Source organism: Charadrius vociferus, unplaced genomic scaffold (genome assembly GCF_000708025.1).
Source record: "Charadrius vociferus isolate BGI_N301 unplaced genomic scaffold, ASM70802v2 scaffold528, whole genome shotgun sequence".
Lineage (NCBI taxonomy): Eukaryota > Metazoa > Chordata > Aves > Charadriiformes > Charadriidae > Charadrius > Charadrius vociferus.
Window position 1 is genome coordinate 265,236 of NW_009649559.1, and position 15,382 is coordinate 280,617.

A 15,382-nucleotide genomic window follows, 5' to 3' on the forward strand; every position below is an offset into this window, starting at 1 on the left:
TGTCTGTGGCAGACAGGGGCAGGGGTGTGTGTATACTTCTGCACACACACGTGTGTGTAACTTCACACAAAAAGAAAACTCACGTATCACTCGGTATGTCTCTGCAGCCTACCTCCATGCAATACAGAGAAATGAGAACTAGTGTAGGTAATAAACTCAGGAAATCAAAAATAAAAATTAATGAGATGTTCATTTCACAGAAGCACAGAATCACAGAATGGTCAGGGTTGGAAGGGACCTCTGGAGATCATCTAGTCCAACCCCCCCACCAGAGCAGGGTCACCTACAACAGGTTGCACAGGACAGCGTCCAGGCGGGTTTGGAATGTCTCCAGAGTGGGAGACTCCACCACCTCTCTGGGCAGCCTGTGCCAGTGCTCCACTACCCTCAAAGTAAAGAAGCTCCTCCTCATGTTAAGATGGAACTTCCTATGGTCAAGTTTGTGCCCATTACCTTTTGTCCTATCACTGGGAACCACTGAGAAAAGACAGCTCCCATCCCCCTGGCACCCTCCCATTAAGTATTTGTAAGTGTTAATAAGATCCCCCCTCAATCTTCTTTTCTCCAGAGGGAGATAATCAGGGATAATTAGGACCCTGCTAAATTGATCATATTGCTTCCACTTCTAAGCCAGCTCAGGAATCTCTGCATGGCACTTAAATCACAAAAACAGATCTGCAGGGTGACAATTGCTCCCCCCACCTTTTTTATGGCACGTGTGTGTGAGCAACTATATGGGAAAAAAACTCACTTCAGGTGCCCTGCATTGAGCCAGAGGAGCAGAAGAAAAGAAAACACCTGCAACCTAATACGTGTATTCTTGAGAAGGAATTAGTTTAATCACAGACAAACACCTTCTTGTCTTAAGCAGATGGGGTTATTTCTTCTCTAAAAACCTCACATTTTATCCATACTTATTATACTGCATCAGAAAAAAATGAGGATTACCACTTTAAAACAGCATTGCAGTTATATATGAAAGGCCACTGTTCTGCTAGTAAGGGTTTCCCCTCACAGTTTAGAGTTAAGCTGTGTCAGCATCTTCTCAAGCTTTATTGCTAGTGTCATGTTACCTTTAATCCTTAATTTTCCTGACATGAAGGCCAGGGTTGGCTTTAGTTTACCTAAAAAGAAGAAACAGAACCATCAGAAAACCAAAAGGAACTGGAGGCAGCACAGAAAAACATAACGCCACTTCAGCGAGCCCTAGCAGCTATAGTGCTACCAAGTTCTGCTGTAAAAGCAGTGCACATTTAGGAAAGACAGATTACAGACATGCAGAAAAGTCCAACAGACTGAGTGGATTCTTTATGAAGCTACACTCGCTGCTAAAATTTCAATGCCTGGTTAATAAAAGCAGTATAAGCTTTCGTGCTGTTCCAGTTCACAGAACAGAAGAGTTCCAGAAGATCCAAGGAGTTCTATCCTACGCAAAAGGAGCCACAAAAAGCAGAAAGTTCCTCCATCCCAGCATCACAAAACGAGGAGACTGTCTATTCACCCAGCACCTGCACCCGCCCTGGCAAATGCTTTTGTCACTCACCTGTGAACATTTTCACAAAGTCAGCACTCGACATGCTCATAACTACATCAGCCGTCACAGGAGGCTTTCCAAAACCAGCGCTGCCACCCTTGGTTTTCAGGTCAATATACCAAGTGCCTCCTTCCTCACCTGAACAGACAGTGAAAAGAGGTGACAAGGCAGCAAGGAGTGCTGTGCCCTCCCTATTCCTCCCTGTCAAGACGGCCACTGCCATGTAAATTTAGAGCAGTTACACAATACTACATATGCTGGCGGTGCTCTGCCAGAAGTTACCACTTGCCGCACGTTCTGTGTGCAGGCAAAGCCAGCCTCAGCAGACGCCCTGCAGCACCACGTATCAGGGACACGGGCAGAAGAGCCCAAGGGCAGCATTTTGCTGACAGAGCTGGTGGCAGCTTTTAACCTGACCCTGCGAGCACCCCTGTCTGTCATCATGCTGAGCCTCTGCCGTAGGGCCAGCACGGTGACAACGCCTGCTCACATACGGCAGCAGTGGCAGCAGCTTCCTGCCCGTGCTGAAGTTGGTCCTGAGAAGGAGCATCACACAGAACAGAACAACAGAACAGCTCTGTTTTGGCATCAGGTGCGAGTGTTTCTGTTTGAAAATACCCAGTGCCTCTTGCTAGGAGCGTGAGCATGGGAAGGTTTTATGAGTGATGGTCTTACCAGACAGTTCAAACTGAAAGACACCCTGAGTAGTTTTCACGTACTCTTCACTCATCGCCCCCTGAATAACTCTGAATGTTTCTGCAACAGGACTCGATGGCTTGGCTGGACCAGATTCTGTGTTAACTTTAGCTTCATGCTGGGGTCTGCCTAATTTCTTCTCCTCTTTAAATGCGTGGGAAGCACCTACAAGAAAGAGATTATTTTTCTCTTTCAACTGCAAAACACTTTAAAACTGCATGTAGAAACACGTGTATAGAACTCCATTTGAAAAGATTTAAGCTTCACAGTAGGGAAAATGAATATTTTCCTATTTCAGTATTAATATTGATAAAGGAGGAGTTTTGCACCTGGGAATCTGAACAGGTGTAGAGGACTAAAGGTAATTCAGCAATATATTTCACATCCTAATACATCAACAAAAAAGTGAAAATAAACCACAGCAAAATTGTAATTCTGAGTGTTCTCAGTTCATTACAAAGGCTTACACAGCAAATTGTTTTCTAATGCAATCCATACAGTCTTGACAGCACTCACAAAATACAAATCAGTGTCTTTAATAAACAACACTTTCACCTCAAAATACTTCTGTCTTGTCTATTTTGCATGAACATGAGTATTTTCATTAATTCTTCTGCAAAGGCTTCTAAGCTGTAAATCAATTCATTGCTTTAATTGGCATTTTACTATACCATAGTAGACATGTACATTTAACAATAAAGGACAGCGTTCACAATTTACGGGGCTGATCATGATGAACAGCCTCTGAAAATGTTGTAGAAAGTCTCTTGGGTGTCATAAGTATCAAAAAAACTAACAAAGCCCTAACTAGGGCTATTCTGTGAGTCCCTACTCACAGACCAGCGTTGTGAGGCCCAGGGACTCCATCCATCCCCGGCAGAACAGTCTTCGTGCGATTGCTCAAACAATATTTTCAAGGGTGAGGGACTCTGTTCAAACTTTGCCTCCTCTGCCTTTCTCTTCTCCCTATTTTGGCACTCCTACAAAACCTGCTCAGCATTCTTAGTTGCCCTCCTCCTTGACACACTGAAAAAACAAAACCAATGCTTTTCTAAAAAGAAAATGTCTCCATTTTACCTAAGAGATATTTAAATTTTGTACATTGTACAAGTTTAATCTAGGAAGCAATGGAGGCTCTATGTTGTGTTCTTTTGTATAAATTTAGCAAGGCAAATGAGTCACTCCTGCAAGATGTGCTGTTTGCCATTTAATTTCTTTTTCCAGCAATATTTACCTGTGACCTTCACACTACCGCAATTCAGATGGTTAAAAAAGGATTCCCCAAAATAAGGTACTGATTTTTTTTATACCATGAAAGTCATGCAGGAGGTAACATTCCTTCCCTAGCTTTAGGTACGGAGTCACTTCCATAAATCCAACCCTCCAAATGAGAAAAGGGTTTTTGCCAAATAGCTTGAGTGGAGTCCAAGCTCTTGGGAGAAAAGAAGAAAGGACAACTTGAAACAGAGAGGGCATTCATTATTGTCAGAAAGATTGACTTTTACACACAGTGTTTTTCTTACCATATTCTTGTTTCGTGGTTGTCATGTCACTTTCAACATCCAAGAAAAAGTCAGGCATCAGAGGGTGACCTAAAAGGGAGGAAAAATGTAATATTAAGTCCAAGTAAAGTTGGACAGCACAAACAGGAATCCATTTCATATGAAACTACAGCTAAGTTTGGAAGTAAATAAACTATGATTTGAAGGAAAGACATAGCATGAAATTAACATGTTTAGATTTGGTTCATTTAAAATCTGACCATGAAACCTCTTAAAGGTGCAAGGAAAAACATCTGAAGAAGGAAAAAAAAACCCTATCTCACTAGCTGCTAAATAGTAATATATGTATCTACAGTGCAGGTATATTTTCTTTTCAAGAAAGTATTGTTTTTAGTTTAATAGGCACTTGATGATTTGAGTCTCAATAGACTTGTGTGTGCCTTCCAGGAAGGTATAAAAGCTGAGGCAAAGCAACTTTTTACAGAATAATTTAAGAGCCCCTAGAAACAGAATTATACTAATATTCTCCATGCAGCCTTTCCTCCTTCCTGAAATTATTTCTCATCTTAAAAATCTATTTTACCTGGTGCGATTGCATAGACATCAAAATCCTTAACTCCTTCTTCTCTCAGCAGAACTTCATCAATAATGAAGTTTCCCGTGAAACTTTTTGGTTTTGTTAAAATGCAATATGCAGCATCTGCAAGGATGTCCGTTTTCCTGCATTGTTTTTCTATTCCAGATCCTCCCAGCATATCCATAGCAGCTGTATGTATGGCTAGGAAGTTTGGAGGGTAAGAAAACACAGCTTTAACACTGACAACATGAAATTCCCATGTTTCTGGCAAGTACACAAACTTTGTTTTCCTTTCATGTGAAAGGAAACTGTAGGAAGACAAAGCTATGAAATACTACCAACCAACAAGTAATTCTCTACAAGCACCAGTGAAAAACAGAAAACTATTAAAGGAACAACAAAGTGAAATCATGGGCAGGATTTTTTATGGCGTTCACATCCCTCTATCCCACTATCAGTGCCTCACCCCATGGATTTCCTCCAGGTTATTCAGGACAATAAAAACAAACAGGACAACTATTTTTCTCAAAGTGAATGTACGATACATCAGTCATTAAGAGGTATTTCCTTTGGTGATTATCACACTGAAAATCTTGGTGCTTAATTTTAGCCTTGCAATAACTCCCACGACATACCAAAGTGTCTCTCCTAAGTTTATGAGAAACCAAATAGCAAAAACTCAAATAACATGTTCAATATTCCACAGAAAGGCTGTGTTAGACCCAAAAATAAAATCCAGATCTCCTAAGCTTCTAGTTGTTTCATTAACCAATTCTACTAACTTCTGCACCATTCCATTAGTCTTCTTTATGCTTCCCCCAAAGGAGCTACTAACGCTGGGGCATGTTCCAGTCTAAGTCTGTACTTTGCTCTTCCAGACTGAGATATCCATTCCATTTTCTTTCATCCTGTTCCACAGAGAGACTGTTTGGCTGTACCTTTTGGCATTTGCCATGTCATTGTTTTCCCCTCATACAGTTCTGCTTCATGACTTTTTCCCATTTGCTGTTTAAGACAACACTCTGCCCCTAAGTTTTGGGACAGATTCGCAAATCCTCTCCTACACCTGGTGCTGGCAAGTCCCGGAGGTGGAAGGATAAACCCGATTTTAAATCACTTTTGTCCTCCTTCCAGTGTTTCCATTACACATGAAGTAACAGCAGCTTTGATGAAGAAATGATCCCAACATCCCTTAAAAAGCAAAGAACAGGCACTGTGCAGGACACACATATATGAGCTGGATCATCCAACTTCCAAAGTAGGAACTGTGAAACAGGACAGCACTCCTCAATGCTGGCTGGGGAGACCCTGCCAAAGTGTCTTCTAGGAAAGTGCAAGAGTGGGTAGATGTCATTGTTGACTCCCTTATTTTACTCTTCTGTGGTGAGGATTAGTCCCTATGTTTCATTTATCTTTGACCAAACTCAGCTTCTTTTTTTTTCAAATCAACTGAACTGCTATAAACACACATCTAAATAAAAAGTGGTGAGAGATACTGTACATACACCTAAGTCTCCCTAGGTCTCTTCCTCATTTTCAAGAACAGGAAATAAATTTGCCTTTCTTTGGTCCTCTGAAAGGTGATCTGTCCTGCAAGGTTTTAATTTTTTTTTTTAAATAACTACCAACAGTTCAGAGAATATCCTGTCAAATGCTCGGATGAAATTTACCAGGTTCCGCTGACCTGAATATATTCCACTATTATGAGGATTCCTTAACCTATTCACTTTTCCTGGCCCATGCTTCTGCCACTTCTCTGTTAATGTCAACTATTATTCTTCCACAGTATGCCTACGTGCACAGACTGAAGCAAAAAGGTCTTAAACAGGTACTGCCTCATAGTCTGGCTGTACATTGTTCCACCTATTTCACATAAAGTGCTGCTGGTTTTCCTTTAGTGCACACAAAGAGTGTCCAGTTCCGTGCCAGGATACCTCTATTATTCATATGCACTCTTAGTGATGGGATTGCCCCTTGCCCTTTTGGTTAGCTTCCTCTTTCACTTTTAGATAGATGGAGAGCTCCTGGCACCTTATTACCAGCATACTTTTGCATGTTTAAAGAGTTGAAGTAATCAACAGATACTGGCATCCATACTAGCACTGACGCTGATCACATTTATATGAGATTGTACTGGACTTTTTAATTAAGACCTTTACAACTGTATTTTAGATACTGTGGAAGTCTGTAATTCTCTCTCTCTGGTGACCACATGAAAGTAGTGAACTTTCTCATTCCTGGAAGATAAAACTTTTGAAAGAACATTTTTTGTAATGGAGATTTTTTTTATTATTATTTCCGCATTTACAGAGTTATACATCTTGTCAGTTCCATCTACACTCTGACAATTTAACTATTAAGGAATTCTAAATAGTACTACATACACAGACATTTAACACCTACTAATGAAAGCATGCTAATACTTTCCTGATTCTGTCCAAACCAAAACTCTGGGTGCATGAGAAAGAGCACAGACAAGCCAAGTACTACATAGCTGCTTCAGCCAACTGAAAGGGTTGAATGGGTTGCAATCTAGCTGAAGATGAGTTCAGATCAAAGTAGCAATGGCTTAGTGAGAACTAGGAATGAAAACCAGCACCCACACAGGATGAACAAAGAACATACAAAAGAACTGCTCAGTCTCCTGAATCAATTCCAGAAGATGTCTGAAGTATATTCACAATAAAATAAAACCAGCTATAGAAGACAAAATACAGAAAGTTATTAGTACCATTAAAAAAAAAAAATCACCTGTTTTAGGCCATAAAGCATTGACAGCAACTTCTCCTCTAAATTCTTCTGCCATTCCCAAGACACACATGGACATCCCATATTTAGAAATGGTGTAAGCTAAGAAAAGAAGTATGAAAAAAACTGTTAGTGTTATCTAGTAAGATAAAAATTTACACTCTATCATCAAAACTTTAATTATGAAGAAAAGAAAAATCAAATTATTTGTTCATAAGGAAAAATAAGTTTTTGGGGACAAAACATTACCTCCCTAGAGTCAAAAGCTCTCCCTTCTCCCCATCACTCCCAGCAGATACAAACTAGTTTGCGATCTTTTCACTACAAATAAAATGAGATCTACACATATGTTGACAAAAACAGTGACCAAAACCTAGCTATACGGTGGCTTTGTTCTGTTTTTTATATACAGCACATTGATAATAGTGCTCAATTTTTTCAAGAGGCCTAAGGCATAGTAGCTGCTAATGACTGAACTAGTATTCTATAGAAAACAGGGCAAGAGGAGGGGGAAAGGGCGAAACTGTTGGTTGGGGAAGAACTGTGACTTACTGGAGAAGTTTAACATGACAAGCGTCCAAAACGGAAAGGCTTTTTTTAACAGTTTTAAAATAAGCAATATGAACCTCAAGACAATATGGGGTCCCTTTGCCACCTCAAAATTAATTTTCATTTAAAAGACAACATTGAGCTTTAACCTCTATTAAACCAAATGTGAAGCTGAATTGGTAAGAAAGTAGATTTGGGGTTTCAAAATCTATTTAGAACAGAAAATATTTTGTAGTCTTAAGAATTACCATGAAAAAGCTCTTGAAAACATAAAGGACGTATTAGGCCATGAAACCTGCACTATGTTTTCCCACAAAATTTCTTTTAGGTGAGGTACAAAACACTCTAGGGAACACTAACGGTGTTCCCCATTAGTGCCAGTCTGTACATAGGACAAAAGATAAAAGATCTGGCATTCTGGACTGGCACTCCTGCACATTTCACCAGGTATTTATATGGTTCTCAAAAAATAATAACAAAGGCACTGAATGCTACTCACCGCAATGATTTTTGAACCACATGGGATTCATATTCATAGGTGGGCTGAGGTTCAGGATATGGGGGTTCCTACTCTTCCTCAAGTGGGGAAGGCATGTTTTAGACCTGAGAGATACATTCAGACAAATCAGTCACCTCCTATTTTATGGAACACCTATAATTACAGTAAAAACCATAGTAGCAGACCAGTATTTTCATTTTCATGAAAGTCCAACACTAAGCTGAGACCTTCCCTTGTATCAATTACTTAACTGATACAAAGAACAACAAAAAAAAAATCTGTCCTAACTCATTTATCTCAGGTCTGGTATTCATTCCTGCGAACTGAGGGGCAACAAAAAACTACGAGGCAACAAGCAAAATTACCAGTGCAGAGCACCATTTCGTCATAGATATATTCTCTTCTGACCTATTTCTATTTCTTCTTTAACAGCACATTAAAGAAATAGTACTATATAGTGAAAGGCTATTACAAATATTCCAAGCAAAACTGAAACCCTGTTCTCTGCTAACTGGAAGAGTCACTATTTCATTCAAGTTATGATTTACAGATACGTGTAAATTCTAACTTTTACTTTATAAAAAACGAGATTTGACTTCACTTCTAGCACTTGGGTATATGTTTGCATGTGATCTCTGCCGGAGAATTTTTAATCAAGCTTCACAGAGCGAACAGCACCGCAGTGGACTACACTACTGACATACTATTCACACATTTCAACAGGACCCACACATACTGTCAGCCACAAGAAGGGACACCTTTAACTGCAAAATCATTGAAGTAGTAAAGTAAATTATTTACCACCTGTTTAAACGTCCTGAGGTCTCAACTCTTTTCAGTGGCAGTATTCGAAGTTCACTAATAGATGTCTCAATTTCTTAATGCGCAGGAACCAAGAATATGTCTACAAGTATACTCCATAAGGTGGGACATCCTCCCCACCTCCTCCACAAAACCAAAAAAATCTACACTTTTTTTTCTAAACTATTATAACTTTCTGACCATTAAATTGAAAACAGATCTCTACAAATTATAAACAGAAGCAACATACAAAGCAAGGGGAAGAAAAGGCTGAAATGCTTGACTAGATCTTCCCAATTGACTGCTCTAAAAGCAATGGCAAAGATCATTTTTAACTTCCCCTAAGAGGCATTAATCTTTCATATACTCTTCCATTTGCAGCAACACAAAATCTGTTTTTAATCTTTTTAAAGCACAGTAGCACCCAATGGAAATATAATTTTAAGAATTCTCCATCAATTTTGAATACCTAGATGTACCATCAAGACAGTGACTGTCACTGTTGGGTGGTGAGGACGGAACGGTGCTTGCCACTGGCAATACAGTGGAACCCATTCAGAGATTTAGCAAGAAATATCCACAGAGCATTTTCTGGAATGCCAAGCTCCAAAACCAATTTTCCTTTCTGAGGATAGAACCACTTAGACTTACAGCCTTTCAAAATCAGACATCGCAGGGAGGAAGCACAGAAATTCCACTCTGCAAAGCCGAGTCTTTCTTCCACCCTGCTTCTCTCTCCATGCTATCTACACGCTGTGCGTGTGTCTCTGTAACTCAGAAAGGTGCTATTCATGTGTGTTTTTACACTATTCTAATCGCAAATCCCATCACCGATTCATAGCAAAAGAATATTAAAGAATATAATCATAGTATCTGATAACCAGATTCACCTGCACAAAGGAGAATGACAGACACTAGATAAAACTTTTCAGATTCTAGATAGAACTTTGATACAAAAGATCCTGATCACATCAAGCAACAACTGAATTTAGAGAATCTGCATCATCCAAAGGGCTTTTTTTTTTTTTTTCAAACACAACCCCATCAAAAATCGAAGTTTTCATTTTAAAACAGAGCAACTTGAAATTACATCCTGTAAATCTAAAGATGATCCCACCTACTGAATTGATATCCAAAAAACTGAGCAAACAAGGATCACAGGACTTGTGAAATCAAATCTTAGGATGGTAATTTAAATAAACGATAGAAGTGATAAGCTGAAAGTAGGCAAAGAACACTTTAGATCATTTTTATTTTAACTACGGTAAGTTATATTATGTCTCTAAAGATGAGAAAGAAGCTTATGAGAAGGAAACTGGCAAATGAGGTGTTGCACTTAACGTATGCAAAGAGTTAGTAATTTCACTTGACATGAAAGAGCAGACAGCATTTAGCAAAGCCAAGCGGGAGCTCCATTTGAAATAAACTAGTTTCTGCTTTCTACTTGCATGGAGGGGTTTGTGAACACTTACTGACTACAGTAATAAGGTTCCTGTTTACTCCAACTTGCAATTAACTCTTGCAAATATTAATTTCAAATCAGTTGGCCAATAACCAAGTAATTTCCTGTGAGCACACATAGAATACCTGCACTCCAACTCCAGGGCAGCAAGACAGCTACACAATTTCTCAGAAAAAAACGAGATAACATCATATGTTTTGTGACAATTACTTTGCTTCCCTCTCTCAACACTTACGTAAGGTAGGTTCCTCGTACATTGACATCCATCATAAGATTGACCTTCTTCGTTTCTGTTTCCAAAGTGCCAGTCAAAGAGATGGCGCTTGCATTGTTCACCAAAATATCAATCCCTGGTTTTAAAATAAGCCATTTCACATTAGCATTTAAAGACAAAAAGCACGAGTAGGGCAGGCTGTTCTTTTCTCTTTTTTTTTAACAATCTGCCTGTTAATGTCTCCCCCACACCTTAGCATACCTCCAAAAGTCTTCACAGCTTTCTCCACAGCATTGATAATTTGCTGTTCTTCCCTCACATTAACGATGCATGGCAAAGCCTTTCCTCCAGCTGCTTCAACTGCACAATTAAAAAATTAAACATTTAAAAACTTGCTCTCAGATGGAACAAGTAGCATGAACCTACTGAAAATCTCTCACACAATGACACGCTTCAAGGCAGCACTGAAAATCACACTCTCAAATTGTGACCTTTTTACATGTTGCATAAAGAAGAAGCCAAAAACAAATCTTAGCACTAAGAATGTGTATGGTAAACACACAAATCTCAATTAACATAGCGTTTTCACATCTATACACATACATCTTTATTACAGCAGTATTTTGATACCTCCCAGCATTCCTGGGATGGAAGAGAAGCCCTAAGCTTATTTTATTCAAGGTGAATTGGAGCTAAGAGAGTGTATGCAGTTTTCCACTCTGGTATGACCATTAAGCTAGGGCATACACCCAGCCCGGCACCTGAAGCCCCCACTCATTTCTTACAACTTACTCTCTGCTGCAGCAGTGTAGATAGTCCCTGGGAGAGTAGGATGGGGCTCAGCTGTCTTGGCAGCTATCACAATGTTTGCACCATCCTTGGCAGCTTTCAAAGCAATGGCTTTGCCAATGCCCCGGCTTGCGCCCGTGATGAAGAGAGTGCATCCTGCCAGTTTCCTAAAGGTGAAGGGGGAAGCGGAGGGGAAAGGAGAGGGAGAACAAAGCAAAAACTGTAAATCATTGATTTTTAACACTCTGGAAGGGCAAAAGTAACTAGCACAGTCTTCCAACCAGACAAATGCCTTCGTCACTTTACTAAGAAAGCAGCCACTAAAACCAAGAGAAATGACTAAAGCTAGAGCAAAGTACAGTACTACTGAAAGCAAGACTGCTATCCAAGTCTGCAAACACTACAAAGCACAAGGGTTAAACAGGTCACCCAATTATGTTTCTCCCTGTTTGTAAAATGATCCAACGCACTCTTTACAACAGAGCTGCTACATTCTCCAACAGAAAAGGAGTAAGTTGTAAAAATTAATGCCAGGTTCTAACGAGACAACACACCTACACAGCTCTGTAACTTACTAGTCACAGCCTCTAAACACAAAAAACTGCTGTGTCAACGTGGTATAAAGTTAAAGTCCAGAACAACAATGCCAATGCAGGATGCCGCATGCAAGTGCCAAAAACCTGATTTTCAGAAATGGCAATTATTTCTCTTAAAGGTTTTACACTAAACCCAACAGTTTGCCAGTAACCACATTTAACCCAATGGGTCCCGCCTAAAAAGGGGTCCAATCAAAACCTCTGCAGAAACTAACAAGTTTTAGAGCGTCAGAAAGATGTCTGGCTTACCCAAGGAATGTCATTGAATTTTTGAAAAGCAAAAGATCAACTCGTGTTAAAAGCGTATTTGACAATAAAGCCTTTTAGACCACAGGTTTTCCGTATGAAGGAAGGTGCATTTCAGCGTTCTGCATAAAGCTTGTGTTGCTTTCTATCACTCAGTGGGAAAAAACCAAGAGGTCCAAGTTTTCAGCCCCAGTTAGAGAATGCAAATAAACTATGTGCTACAGCAACTTCACTTTTCACTCACATCACAAATGTTACACACCAGCCTCTGAGCTTGCATTAGTTTTCCTTTCACTCTGGGCCAGGCTTGACTTACTACTGTTTCTCCAGGTCTGTTTTTTCCCTCCAATCCGAGAGCATCCCTCTCTAAAACACTCTCTAGGAGGGTTAAGTGCTTTCAGAAGGCAGAAAAATGGGATAGGGCAGGGAGAGGGGAGGGATCTTCCCCTGCAGTGGCACAGTGAGGCATCTCCAGGGTGCCAGGAAGTCAATGAAGCCCTGCAGGTGCCACTTCAAACAGCTTCCCTCTGCAAAACTGGGTCCTAGAGAGGCAGAGGAAGATCTCAAAACAGCACAGCAAATCACAAAAAACTGCTGCTTGGTCGAGTCACATGCACAGTGAGGAAAGTTCATCTCCGCAATACATAGTCAGACCATAAAACTTAGTCAAGTAAGGCAAGAATCTGGCTTCTACCTTCAACCAACTGATATGAGGTCAGCAGATTCTACCTTAGTCTGGGAAGAGGCAAATGGGGTCCAGCGAGAGGCAGCTCTGAAGGAGAAGGAAATGGAGGAAAGCTGGTGGGGGCTTCAAGCCCCTCCAGGGGCAAGAGTGGTCCATTCAGGAAAACAAGTAGATGTACCAGCAGACCAGCATGGCTATGCAGAGAACTTGTGACTCAGCTCCCACGTACAAAGCCGTCATACAGGGAATGGGAGCAAGGACAGGCCACAAAGGAGGAATCAAAAATACCACCCGAGCATGTCAGGGTGGTGTCACAAAAAACAAAGTTCACCTGCAGCTGGGGCTTGTGAACTACATGAAGGGCACAGGGGCTTCTGCTGTTACACTGGTAGTAAGAGCAGGCCCTTTGCTCAATGGGGTAGGTGAAAGCAAGGCTTTCAACAGCATCTCTCACAATACTTTTGCAATCAACAAAACAGGAGCCTTGTGAAATTCGACAAGGACAGATGCACAGCCCTGCACTTGGGAAGAAAGAGTCACTGCAACTACACAGGCTGGCGACTGCACGGCCAGGGAGCACTCTCCTGAAAAGGCCTCGGGGAACTTGGCAGAGAGCAAGCTGAGCGTGAGCCAGCAGCGTGCCTGGCAACACAGGCCAGCAGCATCCTGGGATGCAGGAACACCATGGCCAGAAGACTGAAGGAAGAGATTATGACCGTCTAATTGGCACTCATAAGACCGCACTTACACCCTGTGACGAGTTCTGGGTCCCTTAATACAAGGTATGTGTTGACAAATGGGAGCAAGTTCTACAAAAGGAGACAGAGATGGCTGGAGGCTCAGCACTTGTGTGAGAGGGCCATTTCAGCCTGGAGAACAGCTTTGGGGGGACCTAGCAGCAGCCCCCCGTACCTATGCAGTAACTGATGAGATGGAGCCAAGCATACATGCTGTGGTGCAATGCAGGAGGATGAGAGACAACAGGCCCTTTCAAACTAAAAGAAGAGAGGTTCAAACTGTCCTCCCCGGGATGACTGAGCAGTGGATGGAGCTGTTTCCAGCCTTGGAGGTCTTCAAGACCCAAATGGACAAAGCCCTGTGCAACCCTGTCTGACCTCCCAACTCACCTGGCTTTCAGCAAGAGGTTGAACGGCAGACCTCTCAAGGTCTCTTCCAACCTGAATTATCCGATGATGCAATCTGGAAGAGTCCAGCTGCAGATTCAATTCCTTTCCCCATAGTATTATTCTATTCAAAAGTCAGGGAACATATTCTATTCATTCTAGTTATACTCTAGTTTTGCTCTCCAACCTTTCCCACACTGGCCACCACCCTCAACTCTTCTTTTTTCTCAGCTGCATCTCCAGCCTATGTAAACTGCCTTTTTATCCCTAGGCTTACCATCACTACTGACCACATTCACTCTCTGAAGCTCCCTTCCTTCAGTTCTACCTCCACAATCTCCACCTCTGTCCCTACAGTCCACAGAAACAGTGTTCACCAAAATAAGCAAAGCCCTACTAACAGGAAAAATTCCTTTTCCCTTCATCACCTCTGAAACATTGAGCTGACCTGATACTCTCACACACCTTTTATTTCTCTTTTTTTTAAACATTCTTGCTTCTTCTTTAATTTTACTTCTAATTGTGTCTCACTTAAGAAGTTTCATTTATCCACTGCAAGTTGGTGTGACAGCATCCACAAAGCCAGATGCACCAACCTCTTAAAATGTTCATTCAGTGTCCCCACAAGAACTGCCCAGAATTTAGAGCAGTTTACTCTCCTAAGCAAGCTGAGCAGCTTGCAAGACTTGGGATTTATTTCTTAATTCACTTAACAGTCTAATAGTTTACAAGTTTTTAAAGCATGTGCTTGTCTAAAATTGCTTATGACCTGTACTGTGAAGGTTGCATTTTAATTGCTGCCACCGCTGTTGAATTCAGGCAGTAAGACAGAAAACGTCAAATTCACCTGTGTGTCCTGCAGCCTCAGGGATCTTGAAAAATAATGAAAATAGGTTCCTTTCTCAGCAGGCGTGGCTGCTAATACAGAAACCTGCAGGCCACATCGGGGCAATTTTTACAGCTTGTTTACACATACATTAGGAATTTAATGAATAATCCTGTTTATAACACACAGGAACAAATAATACCAACTTATCGTCCCACCTATTAGCAGTACTGGCTCTGAGGAAAGGCAGAAAATGCCTCTAAACGAAGATTCTATACTGGAAGAAAACTTGATTGCCAGGTAAGAAGGCGCTGGCTTGGGAATAAGAAATAAAAATAGTTTAATACACATTAACATTACAGATACACCACCCAATTTAGACGAAAGTCGTCTGACAACTATTTCCATTGCAAAACGCTCCGCTCAAGGACGTTGACAAACGATCCTCAGGGGAAGATTTCCAGGACCTCTGCCAAACAGCCCCCTCCAACCCCCTTAAAACCTGCCCCCTCATCTCCCGGACTCGCCTCCAGC

General features: G+C 41.1%; 1 protein-coding gene across 1 annotated transcript in view; it reads right to left on the bottom strand.

The window, feature by feature from the left end:
- Positions 1-1,011: 1,011 nt before the first annotated feature.
- Positions 1,012-15,382, bottom strand: part of HSDL2 (hydroxysteroid dehydrogenase like 2) — a 15,287-nt gene continuing 916 nt past the window's right edge. The window contains exons 2-11 of the mRNA XM_009890022.1: positions 11,375-11,616; positions 10,844-10,942; positions 10,604-10,718; positions 8,106-8,209; positions 7,061-7,159; positions 4,316-4,510; positions 3,754-3,822; positions 2,210-2,395; positions 1,544-1,672; positions 1,012-1,124 (exon numbers count right to left, since the gene is read on the bottom strand). Of these exons, the coding sequence (XP_009888324.1) occupies positions 1,012-1,124; positions 1,544-1,672; positions 2,210-2,395; positions 3,754-3,822; positions 4,316-4,510; positions 7,061-7,159; positions 8,106-8,209; positions 10,604-10,718; positions 10,844-10,942; positions 11,375-11,616 (1,351 nt within the window). The remainder of the gene's footprint in view (positions 1,125-1,543; positions 1,673-2,209; positions 2,396-3,753; positions 3,823-4,315; positions 4,511-7,060; positions 7,160-8,105; positions 8,210-10,603; positions 10,719-10,843; positions 10,943-11,374; positions 11,617-15,382) is intronic.